This window comes from Octopus bimaculoides, chromosome 10 (genome assembly GCF_001194135.2).
Source record: "Octopus bimaculoides isolate UCB-OBI-ISO-001 chromosome 10, ASM119413v2, whole genome shotgun sequence".
Taxonomy (NCBI): Eukaryota; Metazoa; Mollusca; class Cephalopoda; order Octopoda; family Octopodidae; genus Octopus; species Octopus bimaculoides.
In genome coordinates this window covers 49,566,992-49,590,251 of record NC_068990.1, presented here as the reverse complement: position 1 = coordinate 49,590,251, position 23,260 = coordinate 49,566,992, and the positions used below count along the sequence as shown (strand labels likewise).

The following is a 23,260-nucleotide window of genomic DNA, read 5'->3' as shown; positions in this document are numbered from 1 at the left end:
GTCTCATGTTTAGGTGTCTTGTTGGGTAATCTATTGTTACCTTGATGCTCTGGTGTATTGTATTAGCTATATTCTGGATGTTTTCCATCACGATCTTCTCGTTCTCTTCAGTCTGAATGTTTGATGGTGTTTTGATTACGATGTTAATGTCATCCACATATCTCCCGTATAGTTTGATTGTTACTGAGTGTTCTTCGAGAGTTGTTTTCAGCTTTTTGTCCCACCAGGTCATGAATAGGCTTGCCACGTCTCCGGCCACACTGACACCAATAGCCGCTCCCTGGACCTGCATGTATAGTTTTTCATTGAATTTAACTATATGGTTCTGCAGGGTGGTCTTCAGACTTGCACCTACAGCATGTGCAACCATTTTTCGTGTTTGGATATTATCCTCTGGGTCGTGGGTGGTTGTATTCCATCCATTCCAACGCTCTGCGGTGGTTTTTCTAGCAGCTGATGTGACCGTAGGTGGTCTACCTCGTCCTGACCTGGTGGGGCAGAACCTAGTTAGGTCGTGGTGATCTAAGTATTCATTATTATAAACGAGCTTTAGGAGGAGGCCTAGTTCCCTTGTGTTCACTTCACGGAAGGTTACTTCACTTTCCGAAATAATTTCCACACATCTCTCTACGGCAAAGTCAATGTCAATGGATGGATAGGGAGATACTACATCCATACTGCCTATAATACAATCTGTCAGGTCATGGGAGCAGTTACATTCATTGACTCTGCTGAGGAGGTCCTCAGTGCTTTCACAAACATCAGGAGACATCTCGATGTGTGGTCTTAATATCTGTGAAAGGAAGAATGACAGCCTCTAATTGCTGGCAATATTGGCACCAGAAATCGGTCGACATGGGGGGGCCCATGATAGGGTCTGCAATGGGTTTATGGTCTTTTCGTAACCCATAGAGTGTAGGAATGTCGTTGTTGGATGATGTGAAGTTCTGTGCTGTGTGTTTCTTAGGTTGGAGTATGTTACACCACATTCCCATGTGTGCATTGAAAATTTTCTCTACTTTTTCATATTCTTGCTGTGTAACTTCTCTCATATCTTCTATATGCTTTTGCATCGTATATATACGAAATATATATATATATATCTATATATATATATATATATATACACACATATATATATATATATATATATAAAAGGGAAATATAAGTTGTACAGGAGATAGATATATATATATATATATATATATATATATATAGTAAGAGAGAGAGAGAAGTATATTGGAGATGCATCAGAACATACCCAGAAAGTACTGAAGTAGGGAAATATAAGTGGTACAAGAGGGGAATATATATATACCTTTCTCTCTGTCTGTCTTTCTCTCTAACTCTATCTCAACTTCCTCTTCCTACAAGGAGTAGCCAAGTATCTCTTCTATTGTAAGACACTCTATACCTCTATTATACTTTAACCTCTCAACTGGCACAAATCACCTTCCACAGTACCACTCCCTCTCCCAGCTGAGGGTCTTTGTTTAACAAATTACTCAGCAACCCTGCTAGTGCTGGTGCTACATAAAAAAAGCATTCAGTACACTCTGTAAAGTGATTGGCACAAGAAAGGGTATCCAGCAATAGAATCGATGCCAAAGCAGACAGCAGAATCTGGAGCAGTCCTCCCACCTCTGTAAGCATGGAAAATGATGATACTTGTGTGTGTGTGTGTGTGTGTGTGTGTGTGTGTGTGTGTGTGTGTAACATGCATCATGCATCCTTCAGTTTCTATCTACCAAATCCACTCACAAGGTTTTGGTTATCCCAAAGCTATGCTAGAAGACACTTGCCTAAAGTACTACACAATAGAACTGAACTGAAAAGTGAACCTCTAACCACACAATCATGCCTGCACCAATTTTTTTTATATTTATAGTACACGTTGTATAGAATGTGTATTTACATTTTTAGTGAATGCTGTATTATAATGAAAATGAAAATTACGTCTTTATACACAATATGTTTGAGTACAGAAAAAGAAAAACCAGTTGTATGCTCCATACATTTCACTTCTGCTTAGAGTTAGTGGCATAAAATCAAGAAACATTTTTAAAAATTAGGAGGGAAAGTATGCTATTAGTTTAACATTTCAATGGTGAAAGAGAGAGGGAGGGAGAGCAAGTGTTTTAATGTTTCAGACATTAGTCCTTCATCAGAAGAAGGAAAGAAGCAAAGAAGTGAGAAAAAGAAATAACCAGTGTATAAAAAAAGGCGGAAGAAAAGATACAGGAGGAATATGACAAAGTGGAAATCAGGTGAGAATGCTGTACTGTGTGTGAGGAGGTAAGTTAAGAAGGGAGAAAGGGGCAGGCATGTAGATACATGTATATCTGTCTGGAAGTGAGCATAAGGTGGAATGGTGTGTGCATGTTTGTGTAGTTAAGTGTATAGATGTATAGAAATATAGTGAAATTAGTTAGTGGGGATGTTTGTGTATGTGTAGTTGTCAGATGAGTTATGTGAAAGCATGTATGTGAGGAGGTGAAAATATATGCAAATGTGTGGGAATAAAGATATTCTTTTCTACTCTAGGCACAAGGCCTGAAATTTTGGGAGATGGGGCCAGTTGATTAGATCAACCCTAGTATGCAACTGGTACTTAATTTATTGATCTCAAAAGGATGAAAAGCAAAGTTGACCTCAGTGGAATTTGAACTCTGAACGTAAAGACAGACGAAATGCCATTAAGCATTTCAGCTGGTGTGTTAACGTTTCTGTCAGATATTGATGAAGCACATAGGATAGCATGAGCAAGGGTGAAAGTTATTAATTGATGTGTGTGCAAGTTCATAACAAAAGCACATTTTTCCAAGCGGGGTGATTTCAGCTAAACTTCAAAATGAAAGAAAAATGCTCAAATTGACATCACAGATGTCAAAGAAATTGGTTAACAGTTCACAGAAATCAATAGAGTGTGCAGATGATGAAAAGTGATCAGAAAAATGCTACAATCCAAAAAGATGAAATAACTTAGAGAAAGCGTAAAGCTAGATATTATACCTGTATTGCATAGAAGAAAGAAAATGAACAGAAATGAGAAAGAAGTAAAATGGCCTCTCTTAAGAAAAGAACGAAAAGTAAGGGGATGGGAAGCATCAGAAGATGTGTGTAGGAGGGTGTTAACAAGCTAAAAAGTAAGTAGCAGTCATGCAGGAGTAACAGGTAGAATGAATAATCAAAAGTGTCAACCAAAACAGGATTGCTGAAGTGTAGAAAAATGTATGTAGGTGTGACAGCAAGTGTACAGATGTAAGTATTTGAAGAGTAGATATGTGCTGATGTGTGTGCCTGCATAGGTAAGTGAAGGGATGAATGGCCAAAGATGAAGAATCATATGTATGAGAATGTTAATATAGGTGTGTGTGAGAGAGAGAGAGACAGGCAGAATGGTAGATGAATGTAGTTGTGTGTGTATAAGTGAAAGGTGTCAGTGTTTGGGGAGGTGAGCCAGACTGAGGTGTATGTAGGTGGAAGCTGTGTCTACATGCAGGACAGGGAAAGGTATGAATGGATTTGTGAAGAACAAAAGAAGAGCAGGGGAATGGGTGCATAATTCTGAAGCAGGCTGATGGTGGTGGCAGACATGGCTTCTAAGGCTTGCATTAGCCATTCATCTACCCTTAGCTTTCTCAGTGTTAACACTTATCAAATATTGTGGCTAAATACTTTGCTTGCAGTTGTCTCTCTATGAAAATGGCATCAGTAGTACTTCTTCCTGGTTGAAGACCTAACTAGGGATGCAATGTGGCAGGTGTTGCTGTTGTATGAAGTGAGTGGTTTGATGTGAAGAGGGGGTTAAGACAGTGTTGTGTGATGTCTCCATGGCTGTTTAATCTATATATGGATGGTGTGGTGAGAGAAGTGAGTGCTAGAACCTCTGGTTCTAGCATTTTTTTCTGTGGGAACTTTGCAATTTTCTCTCACACACTGCCATGCAATTCAGAATTCCTCATGCCTCTCCCAAATGGTGGGAGAAAATGAAGAGAAATGGCAGGTGAGTCAGTTGTTTTTTGCTGATGATACAGCACTGGTAGCGGATTCGGAAGAGTAACTGAGGAGACTGGTGGAAGAGGGTGAGAAGAGGAAACTGAAAGTGAATGTAGCTAAAAGTAAGGTAATGAGATGTTCAAGAGATGGAATGGCTGGTAGGATGGATGTGAGTATAAACGGTGAGATGTTGGAGGAGGTGAGTGTTTTTAAGTATCTGGGATCACATGTGATGGCAGATGGGGGTTTGGCTGAGGAAGTAGGATATAGAGTGAGGGAAGGGAGTAAGATACTTAGAGTTGTGAAAGGTATGGTTGAGTATGAAAGTGAAAAGAGGTGTCTATGAAGGAGTGATTGTGCCAACAATGTAATATGTTGCAGAGACGTGGGGGTCTGAGAGAGATGGTAAGGAGGCAACTAGATGTGTTTGAGATGAGATGTTTTGGGGCTGTGGTCAGTGTGACACAGATGGATGGAATGAGGAGCTGCGAAGGCGAGTAGGAATGAGAGAAAATCTATGTACCAGAATGGATAGACAAATGTTGAGGTGGTTTGGCCACATGGAAAGGATGGAAGAGGAGCAGATGGTAAGGAAGGTGATGACAGCAGAAGTGGTAGGCAGCAGAACCAGAGGCAGACTTCGGTTTGTGAGGAAGGATGGAGTGAGGAAAGCTTTGGTGGTTAGAGGTGTTGGAGTAAGAGACACGAGAGTGTGGACAGATGAGTGAATTGATGTTGCTCAAAGGGGTACGGAACCAGCATATGCTGTCGAGTCCCACTGCTGATATTGAGGGTTGCATTATATGCCTTGACCCAAGTATCGCACAGGGCTCGCCTTTTTGAGCTGGGAAATGAGTGGAATGCCTGGTGTGTGTCTTGTTGTGGCTACCTCCTCCTATGGGGAATAGGCCTTGGTTAATAGAATAGACTGATCTCTCTGTTGGGACATTGGGAAGACTCTTTCTCTTATGTATTTTTCTCATAATAGCACTTCCATGTCTCTTTTTTTTTTTTTTTTTTCAATGTTAATAAGAAGTAAAGTGCCATTTTCTGTGGGAACTTTGCAATTTTCTCTCACACACTGCCATGCAATTCAGAATTCCTCATGCCTCTGATCCTACAATCTTAGCATATTAGCAAACCTCTTTCAGCTTCCCTTTTTTTTTTTCTTTTCGTGCTAAGTATACAGATTTATATACAAAACATTTAGAATTATATGCAAACTGAGAAGTAGTTTATCAAATGGCTACAGAAGTTAAAGGAACAAGCTATATAGGTTTCAAAGACTTGCTTGGTTTTGTTATGGACATTGAAGAGTTAGTCATGGAACTTGTCACTGTGCATAATCTTCAGTCATAGTGCAAAATTTACAATCTAGGTACTGTATGAGATTGATCAGTGGGAGTGGAGATTGGCATTATATTTTCAAGTAAATTGAAAGAATCGTTTCTGTTTCTGTGTATATGTGTCCATATCTGTGATTAACTTAGTCTTAGGTGCAGTTGTTCTCTGTTTTCTGCTTTCTCCTTTCTTCAGTCTCTACTTGAACTCTTCACCTTATTTGTGGCCCTGACTCTATTTACTTTCTGTCTTCAATGCTGAACTTCATTTACCTCATACGTCTGACACTCATACCATCTGTCTTGGTCCTCTCCCTTTCACCACCACATCACTTCTTCATTAACTTGTCTCCAGTCCAAGCAACAATATTTTTCCCCCATTGTCTCATAAGTCATTAAGAGTAAAGTCCTTTTGTTAGAAAATTAGTTGGGAGCTTTTGGTGAAATATGAAAACCACTTTCACCTGTTGGCTGGCTGGCTGGCCATCATCCTAATGGCCCAGTCAGTTGTAACTTTTGCACTTCATACAAATCATATGTGATTTATTTGTTTTCCTTCTATATAGGGCCAGTCAGGATTTGCTTTTAATCAGTGTAATTGAATACCTCTATTTTGCAGATACAAAAGAAATATAAGCTTATAGCCTATAAGCCAGTAATTAGTTCAGTAATGATGATATTAAAGAATAAAAAATATCCAGATAGAATCTATTCTAAATTTGATTTTAATTTTTTGTACTTATTTTATTTATTTTATATCCAGAACTGATCTCCATATTGCCTTCCTTGATTGTGGTATTTTGAGTGCTATGACAGTAAGTACTTTTGGATTTCTTTCTTGCGTTATTCTTTAAGTTGTTGCATTTGTTATGTGTTAAATTGAAACTTTCACATGACACACTACTTGTTACATAACAATTATTGTTTCGAAAATTTGGAAATTTGCATAATTGAGAAACATTTTTCTAGCTGATTACAATTGTTGGAAGCAAGGGAAGCAGAGAATATTAGTTAATGTTCAACAAAGTGATTGTAATGATATTTGAATTCATTATTCTATATTGATATCCAAGTATCCAAGTTAACTCTTCTGCTTGATAATTAGATTATCCATACTGTGATATGTTAGCAAACTATAGTTTATGGACAACTATTCATATTCTAATTTTACTTTTGGGTTTTTTCTAGGAATGGTTGGCTCCACTACCTGATCGGAGTTTACCTCATTTAACCATTAGAGAAAATTTCTTAAGAATTTTAATAGAGGTAATTTTTTTATTCTATGTTACTTCTTTTTAATGGGATGATTGTAAATATCTTGTTTATGTACTTTTTGTTCAACACCCACTGATTCAATGTTTGGACACATTGTCAGTGTTGTGCTCTGGAGTCAGTCAGTGTTTTGAGTCTTACATCAAACACCCCCGTCCAGGCAGTCTAACATAGGTTGGTCAACCCTAGGCCTGTGTCCTGGTGGAATTGTAGACCTGCCACCACCAATCACCTCTTTTCAGCCAGAGTCATCTTGGTGCTTTTTCAGCAGCCTCTACATTGTTCTTCATGGCAAGCCCTTGACTACCAACTTCCACAGGCAAACATCTCATTCTCCATCCATTCTTGCAGAAGCCCTCCAGCAACTACTAATATTTGGTTCTCTTCTTCTCTTGTACCTTCTCCATCCTCTCCTCCCAAAGCATAGTTCACTCCAATTGTTGACCATATGGAACAAACTTAATGTGCAATACCCCCTTGAAATTTCACCAAACACTCAGCAAATTGCCCTTTATTGACAACAGGTTCTGAAGCCTGGCCAGAATAAATCCATTTATTTCTTTCATTAGGATTATGAAAATAGATCCAGTTTTCATTCTCAATTACAATTCAATGTCAAAAACAAGCATCTTGAGAATTTGCCTGCAGTTGTTGCAAATGTTTGTATTGTTGAGCTTGGTCATTGGTCAGTTCATGAGGAGCTTCTTGGCAGTGTCTGTTCACAAGGCCAAGCTTATGGAGGTGTCAATTACTAGTGCCTTGTGAAGAACCAAATTCTGCCAATAATGTACAAGTGCTTGTGCTTGATTGTTGTTCAACTATTTCAAGCAAGGCCTTATTTTGCACAACAAAAAATCTCCCTGATTTTGGTTTGTCTTCAAGGCTGGTGTCACCTTCTTTGATTCATCTGAACCAGTTTTGTACCACACATTCATTGAGAGTTCCTGGGCCTTCCACATCATTAATTTATTTTGCTACTGCCCTTGGACTCATTCCTTTTTTCCATAGGGGACATAAAATAGCTCTAATTGCAATTATTTCACCACTTATTATCAAGGCTGTAAAATAAAGAAAAAACAATTTAGCAACAATTAGACAAGGTATATCAAATTAGTGATATAATATGGAGATACAAGTTGCCAAAAATCATCAGTAAAAATCAAACAAAATTTTGAAGTCAACCTGGTATATTTGCAGTGCAAAGCCCTCTACAGCATGCCCTGTGGCACATGATCATATGCCTCTTTGAAGGCTACAAAAGAAGTGTACACTTCTTAGAAGATATTCCCACAATTTCTGAAAGACCTGCTGCAGAGTGAATATCTAGTTGGTTATACTGTATATCCCCCAGATTGCCATTGCTTTGGTATCTTTCTAGAGGTTCAAGCTACCTGGCATGCATGAATCAGCCAGATAATACTTTCTCTATTTAAGGCTTTTAGCATCTTAGGTCAATTTCATCCTCTGTGAAGTTGGTCTTTGCCCCTAGTTGCACCCCATATCCACCAGAAGATTATATTGTAACTGAATTTGGAAAATCAGCAAAGTATTCTCTCCATCTCCCAAGAATGCTCTCCTCTGGCAGGTGTGGAAGAGGACTTCTTGTTACAAAGTCAGTGAATAATCTACAAGAATGCTTTAATGGCTGATCTAAAGTCCTCCTTAACTTTAAATCCTCTCTTGGCTTGGCCTTGGAAATTTACTCTGGCTCTACTGCAACTTTTTGTGCCTCAGTGTATTCTGATCTCATCATCTACCAGGACTTTATCCTGTAAGTTGCATTGGATTTACTAGCTTTGTGGAAACTCATTGCTGTAGATAGTCTCAGGTTACAGACACCTAGGTTGTCATCATTTAGCTCAAAATCAAAGAGGTCAGGGATGATAACAATTTATCAGTGACCTTTGCCCCAAAGTATCCCTATACTAGGTATACTTATGGATATCTCTGTTCTGGAAGAATGTGTTCATAATAGTGAGCCCATTTCCAGCACAGAAGTAAGGCCTCTGTATTTGCATTGTGTTCAGGGTTGCCATTCCTCCCAATCACTCCTTTTCACATCCAGTAATCAGTGCCAGCATGTGCATTGAGGTCTCCTTGTAGGACAAATGATTCAGTTTTAACTACATCTAAAGCTGCAGGGACCTTATTAAAGAAGGATTTGTATTTGGCTTGCTGTTTGGTGCATATACTTGCAACATCCACTGCAAGCCTTCCTTCAGTCTAAGCTTCTGGAGGCAAACTCTCCCACCTAGTGGGATCCATTCCTTAAAATCTAACAGCCAGGAACTATGGGATTTGTAAGTATCCCTGCATCTGCCTGTGCAGACATAGTTGGCACCACACATGAGTGATGGAGTTTTCACCCTCTAGCGAAATCTGCAAAACCAGACCCATGGAATTATGTTCAGGAGACACAAACTGTATCTAGGTGATTGAATTTGGCCTCTTCCATTAGTTCTTGCTCTTTACCGTGAGGGTTGTAACGTACTAGTACCCAATCCTTGATGGTTGTTCCATCTTGGATCTGTTTCAGAGTGCTGAAATATGCATCTTTTGTGCTCTCATCTCACACTACCCAGAACAAATCACAAGCTTAATGCTGGTTGTACTAACATGGAATGGAGATTGCAATATATTTTTTTTTAACAGAGCCCTCTACCTAAGATCCAAATGTTTCCCCTATTTATCCACATGATAGACAATGTAATATGGTTGTTCTTTTAAGCCTCTTTTATATTACAGTTTCCAGTAGTCTTACTCACACCAGGCACCAAACTGGTTTTATATTTGACTTAATGCATTAAAATTCTCCTGGTACCATCAACTTTGACTTGTCAACTTTTGTTTTATTTCAGAAATAATGAAGTAAAGCATCATATTGTTCTAATATCACTGTAATAATTATTTGTCAGGAAAACAACCTTGTTTGTGCAAGTTCAGATATTTTTTACGGAAAGGGGTCACAATAACTTCTTTTCTTGAATAAGTGTGAAATCCAATTGCTCTTGCTGCTGCAAGAAAAGTAAGATGTTAAATATTTTATGAAAACCTCTATAAATGGGTGCAACTCAAAAAGTGAAAGAATGACAAATATCCTATATTAAAAGCAAAAGGTACACCATCTTTCAATATTTTCAGGAACCTATGTTTGGTACCCAACAAGGAAGAATACCTATTACTTGCAAATTCAGTTTTTTTTTCTATAAGAATATTTCTTTCATGCAAGGTATATTTTACAGCATCATAAAGACCAAGAGCTTGTGATATTCTGCTTTTACAAATCAAAGTATCTCATAACTAAAGCAAAAATTTGGGTAACTGAAATGTCTACACTTTCATCAATTATGTTAGAAAACTTTTCTATCTTACAGATATGTCATCGCTATTTTTAAAAAAATTTTTTTATGAAAGTCTATTTCATTCTGAATAACATACCAAAGTTTTTATCCTTTTCATTGATAATTTTCCAGCAATCTTACTGTTTGGAAATGCTTTCTCACATGCCATCAGAAGATTATCAACTTTTGTAAAGGGAATGTTATGTTCAACATAACAGCTGGAAACAAACAGTTTACTTTTGGTTGTTTGTTCACTTTCTTTGCACCTTTTTCTTCTTCATAAGTTGCTACTAGATTTAGCCATATCAAAGCATCACTTATGTTTGACTAATGTTGCAGTACTTACTTCAGTTTTATCGTGTTGAAACCAATGTTTAAAATCAGGATATCACCATCATTCTTCCTTGAATGACTGCATATACTATGTCTTCTTTTTGTTTCTTAGTGGGAATTCACATTTCATCACTCAATATTATAATATACAAATGTAGCAAGGTTAAGGCAGCTTGGAAAATGGAACCACTCATAGAAGTTATGATGCATGACAATCATCATTGATAACATCATTATTAATTATGATGCTATTGTTATCACTATTACCAAAATGGTGGTGCATGCCACAAATGGTAAACACTTGATCAATTGCTATGAACTATTTAGTTATATCAGCCTACATTCTGAGTTCAATCATGCAGATAATTCCCTAGGTTGGTTTAATTATTGACTATATCCTCTTCTAAAATGTGTGGTCTTGTCCCAATGTTAGAAATCATTATTACTATAAAAAGAAATCATTTTTAATGGTAGCATGCTAGACTAAATACCTTGTGGTATTTTATTTTATCTTAGTATATCATCATATCAAATTCCTCCATGTTCACATGTTCAACTTAGCTCTTTATTCATCTAGGGATAATAAAGTACTAGTCAAGTTTCTTTAGGCAATTGAATTCACTCATCTTCAAATTTGTTCTGTTAATGAGAAAAAGATTATTGTAACTTTATATTTGGAATGCTCTAATGAAAATAAATATGATTTTTATTTGTTTTAAGTTTCCACCAATTGGAACAGATAGCTTAAAGAGCAGTGGTATAGGAAAAGCAGTAATGTATTTATATAAACATCCTAAAGAAACTCGAGGAAATAAAATCTGTGCTGGAAAACTAATAAGTATGTAAACTCTTATTTATTTCTTATGTATATGTACAATAAAGTTTTTGAAATAGCATGTAAAGCTTTATTATTAACCACAGTTCTGTAACTAGAGAAAATATATGCTACAGTGTCAAATTTGTTGTAAGTTATTGATATTCTAAATGTATGAGTACAAATCCTGGTAGAGACTAATTAGCCTGTGTGTCCAGTTCAGATTACAGTATTTATGTATAACACTCACTTTTTTAGCAGAAGTTTAAACCTATATATGAATTAAATATTAGTCTTCTTTCTCAAAAGTGGGACCCATGAATATTGCATGGAATTAATGGCAAACTTATGGGGTTACTTCAGAAAACTTGATCCAAAAATCCTGAAAGCGTGGCCTGGGTTGTGTCTGTATTAAAAAATAGTCATTCATCTGCTAATCATTGAAAAGTGAAAGAAATTGAAATACGATTATGTTGTATAGTGAAACTGTATACCCCTCCTGGTAAAAAGTGGTAGGAGACAGCTATTATAAATAGACAAGTAGATGGTCATCAAGAGAGGGTCAAGAGTTTACAATTTTAGTTGGTGTCTTATGGAGCTATTAGTGATAGACAGAAGTTAGTGTATTACTATTCCAGTACAAAGAGACACAACAGTATCCAGTAGCTAATAGCTATTGTGGCTACTAGCGTAAAACAGTAACTACAGTTCAACAGTAGTCACACATCACACCAGTGGAAGGAACCCACTTTACAACAGTGGTGACAAGGAAAAACAAATTTACATGGAGTGAAAAAAAAGCATTCACACATAGTTTAAACTAATTCACATGGAAAATTAAATAACTCAACAAAAAAGAAACAGATCTTGTGCAAACTTACAAAAATCATAAAATATGGAAGACTTGTTAGCTGGGGTAGTTGAGTTGCAAAAACAACAACAACTCAAGGAACGAGAACAACAACAAAGATTGCAGTAGCAAATGTTACAACTAATGAATTTAATAACCAAACTAGAGAATACATTTTCGCCTGACCATGTAGCAGATTCCATAAACGAATTCAAATAACCTTCCAGGCTTACTTTCGAAGATTTGAACAAATTTTTGAAAAAGAATGTCAGGATTGGACAGACAAAAGGAAAATGCATCTAGTTTTAAGAAAACTAGCAACAGCAGAGCATGAGAAATATAGTAACCTCATATTGCCAAAAAAACAAAAAAAAAAACATCCAAAATAAATTTCACCGACACAGTTGACATTTTATGCAAAATGTTTAGTGAAAAGAGCTCACTGTTTAATACTATATGGAAATGTTTAAACATAGAAAAGAGCAAAGATAAAGACTTCACTACTTACACAGGCAGAGTCAACAAAGAATGTGAGAAATTTAGGCTGGATATGCTTACTCCAGATTCTTTCAAGTGTTTGATTTTTGCACAAGATTTGACAGACAAAAGGGATGCAGAAATCCAAATGAAAAATTTAGCAAAACTGGAAGCAAATCAGGATTCGACATTGTAGAAACTGTCGGAAGAGTGTGACATGATATTAAGATTAAGGCACGACACAGAAGAAATTCAATAGAAAAAGTGTTTTCACATAAGACCAATGCAAAAAAAGTTGGAAGATAAATAAAGTGTTGCAGGAAAAACAAAAAATATCAGGATGTAGACCCATGTATGGTATGTGGTGAAAAAAGATTGTCTGTATAAAAAAGCAAAGTGTTTTCACTACGGGTTTACAGGACATATAAAATCGCACTGCAAAACTAGAATGATGGGAAAATGGAACAATGAGAAAAAAAAAATAGTTTGTCAGCAGGAAAAGTTGTGACTACAACAAACAGAAAATTTGTGAAGGTGAGAATTGAAACCACTAGTGACAGAATGCAATTAGATACTGGAAGTGACATCATAAACATAAGTGAGAAAACATGGAAACAAATGGGTTAACCAAAATTATGTAGTCCAAACAAAATAGCATATGGTGTTACAGGAAGAAAATTATAGTTTATGGGCAAATACATTTGTAATATAACATTCAAAGGTCGAACCAGAAAAGTGAATGTTTATGTGTTGCAAAAATCCATGAATTTATTTGGCACTGAATGTATGGAGAAATTTAATTTATGGGATACACCCATAAGCGTTTTGTGCAATAATGTAAATGGAGCAGTCAAACAATCAAATGAGATTGATGAACTGAGACAAAAAAAATGAAAGAAACTTTCTCAAAAGTTTTTTTGGAAGGTTTAGGCTGTTGTACAAAAACAAAAGCAAGGATTGCTATCAAAGAAAATTCAACACCTATTTTCAGGCCCAAACAGAACATGCTACTTATGGTGGTAGACCAGGTCAATAAAGAACTAGAAAGGTTGAAAAGCATGAATACAATTGAAAAGATTGACCATCCAGACTGGGCAGCACTGGCGTCTACATAAAAAAAATAATAATAAGCTAAGAGTGTGTGCAGACTTCTCAACCGGATTAAATGACTGTTTACTCTTACACAATTACCCACTATTAAACCCAGAAGAGGTTTTTGCTAAACTAAACAGAGGGAAAATTTTCTCAAGGTTAGACCTCTCAGAGGTATACCTTCAAATTCAGTTAGAGGAAGATTGCACACATCTACTAACAATCAACACACACCATGGATTATACAAGTTCAAACAACTGCCGTTTGGAGTAAAAGTAGCACCTGCCATATTCCAGCAAATAATGGATGTGATGTTAAATGATTGCGACTTCACCATTGCATACCTCAATGACATTTTGATAAAGAGTGAGTCTTGGGTGCAACACGTTGAACACGTAAAGAAAGTATTCGAGAAAATAAGTGAATATAGGCTAAAACTGATGGAAGAAAAATGCAAATTTTTGATAGAAAAAATAAAATACATATGTCACGTAATTGACGAAAGTGAACACAGACCAGACCCATCAAGGGTGATGACAATACAAAATATGCCACCCCCAACAAACGTGGCAATGCTACAAGCATTCTTAAGCTTGATAAATTATTACCAAGTGTATATCCCAAATATACATAAGATAAGGGCACCACTTATTGAATTACTAAAAAAAAATGTCAAATGGGTTTGGACAGAGAAATGCCAGAAAGCATTTAATGAGTTAAAAGATAATGCTAGCATGTATGGGATGCTCCTACACAAAGATAATGATGGCAGGATAAAGGCCATAGCTCACTTATCAAGGATATTGAAAAAGAAGCATTGGCTATTATATTTTGTGTGAAAATGTTCCACAGATTCAGTCACGGCAGACGATTTTGGTTGCAAACAGACCATAGACCTCTAATAACAGTATACAGATCCAAGAAAGGAATCCCAACACATGTGGCAAACAGATTGCAGCAGTGGAGTACCATTCTATTACACTATGATTATAGAATGGAAGTTGGGGCATGCCGGTGGTCTGTCTTCAAAAACATTGGGGCATGCCGGTGGTCTGTCTTCAAAAACATTGGGGCATGCCGGTAGTCTGTTTTGGTTAATTCTGAGAAATAATGAACTGCTGAAGGACACCATAATAGCAACACTAAGAGCAGAAGCAGAAACAAAATATGTGATGTGGAACATCAAGTGTAAACTACCAGTAACTTTAGAAGAAAAAAAGAAAATGTGAGGAATGACAAAAAGAAAACTGGTCAACAAAAGGAAATAAAGAAAGGTCTGTTTGCAAAGATGTGAGTGTGTACTCTATATGTGATGGTGTATTAACGTACGCTCAGAGGGTGGTCATACCACAGACATTACAGAAGAAAATTCTAAAAGAGTTCCAAGTGGGACACCCAAGCATCTCTAGAATGAAAGCGCTGATGCGAAGTTTCATATACTGGCCAAGCATAGGCAAGGAAGTTGAAAACCTGGTAAAAGGCTGCAGAGGATGTGCACTGGCAGTAAAACTACCAACTAGAAAATGTGAACCTTGGCCGGAAGTCATGATCCCAATTGCATATCAATTTTGCAGGTCTGGTAAATGGATATTATTACTTAATAATAGTGGACAGCTACACAAAATGGCCTGAGGTTGCAAGGTGTAAACAACCAACCTTATATACAGTAATATACTTCATACACGAGCTGTTCGCAAGATTTGGTCTACTGAATATAATTGTCTCTGATAACAGAACACATTTTGTATCCTGTGAGTTTAAAAGATTCTGCAAGATGTTCATGTTAGAACATAAAATGATAGCACCATATCACCCTAGATTGAATGGAAAGGCCAAACAGTTCGTGGACACTTTTAAGAGAGCTTTAAAGAAAGCTAATAAGGAAGCCACGGATTAGGTTGCAATCCAACAATTCTTAAGGGTATACAGGGTAACTCTGAACCCAGATGTGCCAGAAGGAAGTCCACCAGCAGAATTAATGTTTGCCAGAAAGGTGAAATCAGTATTTGATAAACTGTTACCAGTAAAGAAAAAAATATGTACTGGTAAAGACATGCCAAAATTCTTTAGAATCAGTGATAAGGTATATATAAGAATGTACGAAAATGGCAAGCAATACTAGGAAGAAGGTGAAATTATAACATATGTAGGAAGAATGGTGTCTGGTGTAAGAAGCAGAAATGGAATGAAAAGGGGGCATAGAAATCAGCTTAAAGAAAGAGTCATAGAAAAGGAACAAACAAGAGTAGAAATACCAATGGATTGGCTATGACATTTTTCAGGTTCCAACACTGTTACAAAAAGTCAAAACCACACGTACAAGGAAAAGGAAGAAAACTGAATTCCTAAAAGAAGACCCTAAGAACAAAAGATATTGAGTATATATTAAAAAGGAGGAGGAGGTGGGGTGAATAAAAGAAATTGATTGTTAAATAAAATGATTAAAAGGGATGTTGTATAGTGAAACTGTATATCCCTCCCGGTAAAAAGTGGTAGGATGCAGCTATTATAAATAGACCGGTAGCCGTCATCAAGAGAGGGTCGAGAGTTGACAGTTCTAGTCAGTGTCTAGTGGAGCTATCAGCAATGGTAAGACAGAAGAAGTTAATGTATTACTATTCCAGTACAAAGAGATACAACAGTATCTGATAACTAGTAACTATTGTGGCTACTAGCGTAAAACAGCAACTACAATACAGCAGCAGTCACACATCACACCAGTGGGAGGAACCCACTTTACAACAGATGATTACTTTATATACTTTATGCACAATTTTATAGACTTAATACACAGCACTCTCCCTCTTTCTCACTCTTTGCCTTTCCCTTCAACTAATCGCGTCAAAGTGTTATGGATGGGCTAAGTAACAGAGATACAAGCAGAATTATTATTAGATGATACTATATTAAATATTCAGTATATTTTTATAAGAAATTGTATTGACCAATATCTGGTTAAATATGGCAATATTTTACTTCTGATTGTCAATATGAAGCATTCAGAAAATAAAATTGACATTGATAGCAATAAACCTCTATTTTTTGTTTATGACTTGATGGAAATCCCTACAATAAATAGACACCAATACGATATCAACACAATTCTTGTTCTACGAAATTGCAAACAAAACACTGAGAGGTTTTTTTTTTATGGTTTTTAACCTGAAAACTTAAAATGCTGTTTCAGATTATTAAGATTCTTTTTTTTTTAATTAGAACAAAAGTATTTTGTCAGATCCTAGATGTTTGATGTTTAAAACATGAAAGTTCAAAGACTGTTTAAGAAAAGAAACAGCATTATAAAAATGTTCAAGAAATTTTTTAAATTACTTGCTTATGCATCACTGTACAAATTAAATGCTAAAATTGAGTAAAAGCTTATTTAAATATTCCATCATCATCAAAATGAAGTTGATTTTCCAAGTAAGTCATGGTCATGTGATTTTTCACACTGTTAGTGTTATTCTATAGCTTACACCAGTGAAGTTCAAAGGTTACTCTCAAATTCAAGTTTTGCATTATTTAAAATTCATGAACTTTTATGATGTATTTTAGACAGCAATTGACACTTTTTTCTATGTGCATCAATCTGTGATGCACATTATATGTAAATGCATATTATTTACAAATATGGCATTTAAACAAATACTAGTTTTTTTGTTTGTTTGTTTTTTGTAAATGATTTCTTGATGATGCAGGTATGGCCTGTTCACTTTACAGTTATATGGATTCAGTTTCAATCTCACTGCATCCTTTGGACAAGTGTATCTTACTAATGCCATGTGAGCAAAATTTGGTTGATGAAAATTATGCAGAAACCCAAAACCCTTGAAAGTAGAATGCTAGCATGGCTGAAGTCCAAGAACTGAAACTAATAAAAGAAAAGAATAAAGAAATTATTAATGCCAGCTCCATTGTCTATGTTTAACTAAGGGTATTCAGGCAAGTGGTGTTCTAACCTGTGACCTTCAGTGCATTTATTGTTATACTACATTTGAGAGTAATCATTGAAAGGTTTGTATGAGTCATATTTGGGCATGTCTTGTATGATAGTACTCCAGAAGGTTATCTTCTCTGTTGTAACCCATATGAATAGGATTTAATCTCACCATTACAGCTAATACATAGTCAGTTAAATGATGTTCCACTGGCCAAAGTAACGTGATTGTTTAGAGGATTATCTGACATTTTTTTTTTCTCATCTCTAAGTATATGATATGATTTGGCAAGCTAATGAACCTCTAGTAAGTTGCTTCCCACAACTTTGTGTCTGTGGTACTAAGTTACACTGTAGTAAATTACTCCCCAAAAAAGTTAAGTGACTTGGGTAGTATGTCAGTAGTAGTAAGATTTGATTTAGCTGGCATCTTTCTAACATATCAATCCATTTGCCTGATCTGAAAAATATAATTTGTAAAATGTTTGTTGTATTTAATGACTTTGGAAGTTAAAAAATGAATATGTCTATTTCAGATGAATGGTCTCGACCAATTTTCAACTTAACATCAGACTATAGTATGTTGTCAAAAGAAGATCGAGAAGAAAGAGATTACCAACAGTTGCCTAAAAAACGGAGAGTCAGGTGCGCTTTCTATTTTAGCATTTCTCTCTTACTTTATTTTTCCTTCAAGTTAGTCATTGACTTCCCACCTAGAAAGTATAGTTTGTATTAGTTGCTGACTTTTCATTACTAGTTTAAATAAAATTACTTGCTAATTCTACATGACAATGCTTTATCTCTTTATTTTATGCACATATCATAAAATTTACAAAATTAAGCACTGTTTATACTGATTCAATTTTTTTATGCCTTCATATATAAATGGCATTTCATTGGCATGCATGTTTTACAACCAAATGTCTTTTATGGTCTATAGTCCACACCTTAACCTCACAACCATTGTACCTACTTTAATGTAAAATAATTGTCCTTTCTTTCATCCTATCACTCATTTCTCTTGATGTTATCTTTTTTGACCCCAACAAATCTTTTCATTACAGTGATCAAGGTGGAGAAACACCCCGGAGAGACATAGATAAAGCATTAAATAGTGAAGAAAAGTAAGCTGATTTTCATAAAAATTTTTAATTTATAGTTTTAGTCTCAGATTAGAGATTTATGTTTTTAGCTTTTTCTGATAAAGGTTTTCTATAAGATAACAGAAAATATTGTCAAGAACAGAAGATCACTGGAGAAAAGATGTCTAATAGATTTGGCTTTGAAGGAGCTAAATTTGTAGTTACTAAAGGAGTTGGTTGTTTACAACTACTTCAATCTTTTTAAGATATCAATAGTGAGGGCAATAGGCTGGTAATTGGCAGTCAGGAGAATATCTCATCATGGAGAGCATGTACACATGTCCTGATATAACTGATCATTCATTGGACTGCAAACTTTTTTAAGTTCAGTGAATTTTGACAATTTTTGTGGTGAAACAGCAAGAGGATTTTTTTGTGCTGTGTGCAGAATGGAATTAGAAGCAAAGGAAGCAGCAAATGTAGTAGCTTTATTTGCAGGTGTATTGTTTATGGAGTTGTTTCACTTACTCTGATATGTTACTTGTATTTGTTTTATTGATACTAGAACCTGAACTCAAAATGAAGTGGGATGAAATTACCATAATGTTTACTTGCTTCACTGTATATAGTAAATTCTAATAACAGGAAGCATGAGAACTACAAGGGAAGAACTGTGGAAATTATGACATTCATACTGCCTAATTTAGAGAGAAGGGAAATATCATTAATAGTGCATGTAGGTTTTAGTGTGCTGAAACATGTACACAGAAAATTCTTTATAAATAGAAAGTATATTAGTGAAGGAAAGAAGACCAAAATCTAATGAATTGTCAGTGACTTACAAAGAAAAGAGGAGATTCAAGAAATTAAGAATTAGTTTAAAATTAAAATTTTATAACTTTTTCTTTATGTAAAGTTGGTTTGGGGTGACTATATGGCACTGATAGGATCTATGATGACTGAACTGTGTCCGCTGCTGTCATGCTAACAAAGATCAGACTTTCCTTTGAACATGAAGTTTTTTTATAATTTGTAATTACCTGAAATTGTAAATTTTTTTTTTTTTAGATGCTAATGATTCCTGCTATTTTCTATTTTCTTTCTCTAACCAAGTTTCAAATTATTAAGAATTTTTTGAACATTAACATCTGTTTGAACTAAAGAAAACCTTTAGCTTAATTTTGTTTTACAAAATATTTTAGCCTGTCTTTCCAATAATAACAAATATTTATATATTGTGATGGATAAGTACATAAAGTATTGGGCTATCAATCCATGGATAATGAGTTCAAATTCACTGTTGTCACTCTGAACATAACATTTAATCCTATATGAATCAGTTACTTATTTGAGTTAGAGCTTTATTTCTCTTCTACAGGTATTATGAGGTTCTTGCTAAGAGATTTAAACATGTATTTTGTGTTAAAACCAAGCATTTTACTTAAATTAATGAAAGAAAGGATTTTACAGCTTGGTTTATTCCTCTTTTTGATATTAACCTATTAGTCATAGAGTATTGAATTTCAAGCTTCTCTTATATTACATCCTATTGTTTCCTTTGCAGAGCACTTCGTCCTGGTGAGAAGGGCTGGGTCTATAGAGCTCGTGTACCTATGCCTTCCAACAAAGACTATGTGGTACGACCAAAATGGAATGTTGATGAAAACCCGCGGGTAAGACAATCATTTACTTCATTTTTCTCTTTTATACTGTCTCTGCATCTTTATCCCTCTCTTTCATTCCCTATATTTAATTTATCTTTTCCTTTTGCTGTATTTCTTTATATTCAAATTCTTCCTCTCTTTCTGAGATTTTTATCCCTCTTCAATTATTGCTTAGCAAGTTGTTTTCAAACATTTTACAAAATAGTTTGTCTGGTGTTTGAGAGCTCTGAAAATCACTGAGATGATACCAAAGAGATGCTCTATTGCTTACTTCTTCATGTTCTGTCACAATCGAAAGACAAACAGTAAAACAATGAAGATATAAAAATCTGTATTATTTAAATTAACAACCGGAACATGTGTATTCTCAGAAAAACTTGTTTTTAAAGATTTTTTTGATAATATTGGTAACAATATTTATAAATTGAATTCATTTTTTTTCTTCTTCTCAATCCTTACAGAAGTCATCAAAGAAAGCTCTCTCAAGATATGAAATTCAAATGCGTCAGTTCCAGGAAAAGAAACGGCGAATGAAAACTCAACGTGCTGTCACAATCAGTATTGAAGGACGTAACATGTCTTTATGATTCATATTCTATTCTTTTCTTTTCACACACACAACAACAACAATTGAAACTGAATTGAAATCAGTTTATCTCCAGTAAAACAAGAGATTATTATTATTATCATTATTATTATTATTATTATTATTATTATTATTGAGGCAGTGAGCTGGCAGAATTGTTAACTTGCTGGACAAAATGCATAGGGGAATTTCATCCGTCTTAATGTTCTGAGTTCAAATTCTGTTGAGGTCAACTTTGCCTTTCATCCTTTTGAGGTCAATAAAATAAGTAACAATCAAGTACTGGTTTTGATATAATCAACTTCCCCCTCCTCTCAAAAACTGCTGGCTTTGTGCCAAAATTTGAAACAATTATTATTTTGTTTTTTTTTTACTTTCAGCATTACAATGAGGTGGCAAAATCTTTGTCTTTCCACCACATTGCAGGTTGGCACTCAGTTTCAATTACTAATAGGAACTGATCCACTTCACTTTACTCTGAACATTACTGGATGCTCTTTGCAATTCCATTAACTCTGTGAATCAAGCTTAGGAATTGTTTTTTTTTTTAATTCTAATTTTCAACCATTTCACATGTCAGTAATATCTTTGGAAAGGTCATTAATAATACATATGCTAACCCTAAAAAAAATATTCATACCTATATAAAAATCCTTACCACCCAAGTGCTTGGCTTGTATCAGACCAAGTTTTTACATGCTGCAGGTGTTGTATTTTGTCCTTAGGCAATATCTTAACTTTATTTGCCTAACAAAGGTGTCTAACAAACTATGATTATCATAAAAGATATTTTGTTACTTATTAAGCAGTGGAGTGGCAGATACAGTAGAGTATTGCATTGTCACCTCTTTACATTCTGAGTTCAAAAACCTGCCAGTTTACTAGTACCACTAGTAAACCGGGCTTGATGTAATTGATTGTGTCTCTTCCTCAAATTTGTAGGTGCCAATGTTGTCATCATCATCATCATCATTATTAAGGCGATGCGCTGATAGAACCATTAGCTTGCTGGACAAAATGTTTAGCAGCATCTTCATGTTCTAAATTCAAATTCTGCCAAGGTTGATTTTGGCTTTCATCCTTTTAGGGTCGATAGAATAAGTAGCAGTTGAGCACTGGGGTCAATGAATTCAACTTACCACTACCCCACCAAAAAATTGCTGGCCTCATGCCAGAATTTGAAAGCATTATTATTACTATTATTATTGAATATTGAATCCTGTGTGACATCTTCAATGATGATAATGATAATGCTTTCAAATTTTGGCACAAGGCTAGCAATTTTGGGGGAGGGGTTAGTCAATTACATTAACCCCAGTACTCAACTGCTACTTATTCTATTGAGCCTGAAAGGATGAAAGCCAAAATTAACCTTGGTGGAATTTGAACTTAGAATGTGAAAAGGCGGCATGCTGGGTAAAATGCTTAGTGGCATGTTGTCTGTCTTTATAGTCAGAGTTCAAATTCCACCAAGGCCGACTTTGTCTTTCGTACTTTCGGGGTTGATAAAATAAGTACCAATTGAGCACTGGGGTTGATGTAATCAACTTAACCCATTCCTGAACTTGCTGGTCTTTTACCAACAGTTGAAACCACAATTGTTGTTGTTGTTATTATTATTATTATTATTATTATTATTATTATTATTATTATTATTATCATCATCATCATCATCATCAAGGTAGCGAGCTGGCAGATTTTGTCTGTCTTTATGTCCTGAGTTCAAATTACACCAAGGTTGACTTTGCCTTTCATCCCTTCAGGGTCAATGTAATCGATGAGTCCCCTCTCCCCAAATTTCAGGCCTTATGCCTATAGTAGAAAGAATCATCATCATCATCACCATCTTCATCATCATCCCTGTATGTCTTTGGAACAGAACTTTTCTTATATTTTTCTTTTCTTTACATATTTTACCAATTTCTGATTCAATAAACGAAGAAAAGTGTCTTTATATAAGATTCTCTTTTTTTTTTATTTCAATTTCTGGTACTCTGACTGTCTTGGTTAATAGTTCTCGGAGGATCAAAGAATTTGCTTCAAACTGCATACAAAATATGTTGTGATCATCAGCAGCAAGCAGTACAAAATCAGTATTTAACTCTTTTGATAGAAACTTATCTGAGACTTCTCCTAATTCTATGATACAAATTCCTTGATTTTAAAGTGATTAAAATTAAACCTCCCATCAAAATTTTATGTTTATTTATATTCCAAACACTAGCTTAATAACAACAAATTATCAACTATATTAAAGTGCTATGGTAAAAGTGTGTAGATGATAGAATGAGGGAGGACATTAAATGAATGACTTGTATACACATACATACTCTGAAGACAATTAGTTGTGTGTATGAGAGAGTAGACAGCATGTGTTTATATGTGCACAACATTGGTGTGTGTGTGTGCACATGTACCAATAGTGTTTGACTTTCTCTCTCACTATTTACTTGATGATTTAACATGTATAGA

General features: G+C 35.3%; 1 protein-coding gene across 2 annotated transcripts in view; it reads left to right on the top strand.

The window, feature by feature from the left end:
- The window catches only part of LOC106878624 (protein IWS1 homolog), an 863,399-nt gene extending 840,652 nt beyond the window's left edge, over window positions 1-22,747 (top strand). For both annotated transcript variants that reach the window (XM_052971184.1, XM_052971183.1), the window contains exons 21-27: window positions 6,103-6,154; window positions 6,528-6,605; window positions 11,006-11,123; window positions 17,993-18,101; window positions 18,521-18,580; window positions 20,103-20,211; window positions 20,664-22,747. In XM_052971184.1, the coding sequence (XP_052827144.1) occupies window positions 6,103-6,154; window positions 6,528-6,605; window positions 11,006-11,123; window positions 17,993-18,101; window positions 18,521-18,580; window positions 20,103-20,211; window positions 20,664-20,789 (652 nt within the window). In that variant the 3' untranslated portion in view covers window positions 20,790-22,747. The remainder of the gene's footprint in view (window positions 1-6,102; window positions 6,155-6,527; window positions 6,606-11,005; window positions 11,124-17,992; window positions 18,102-18,520; window positions 18,581-20,102; window positions 20,212-20,663) is intronic.
- Window positions 22,748-23,260: the final 513 nt, after the last annotated feature.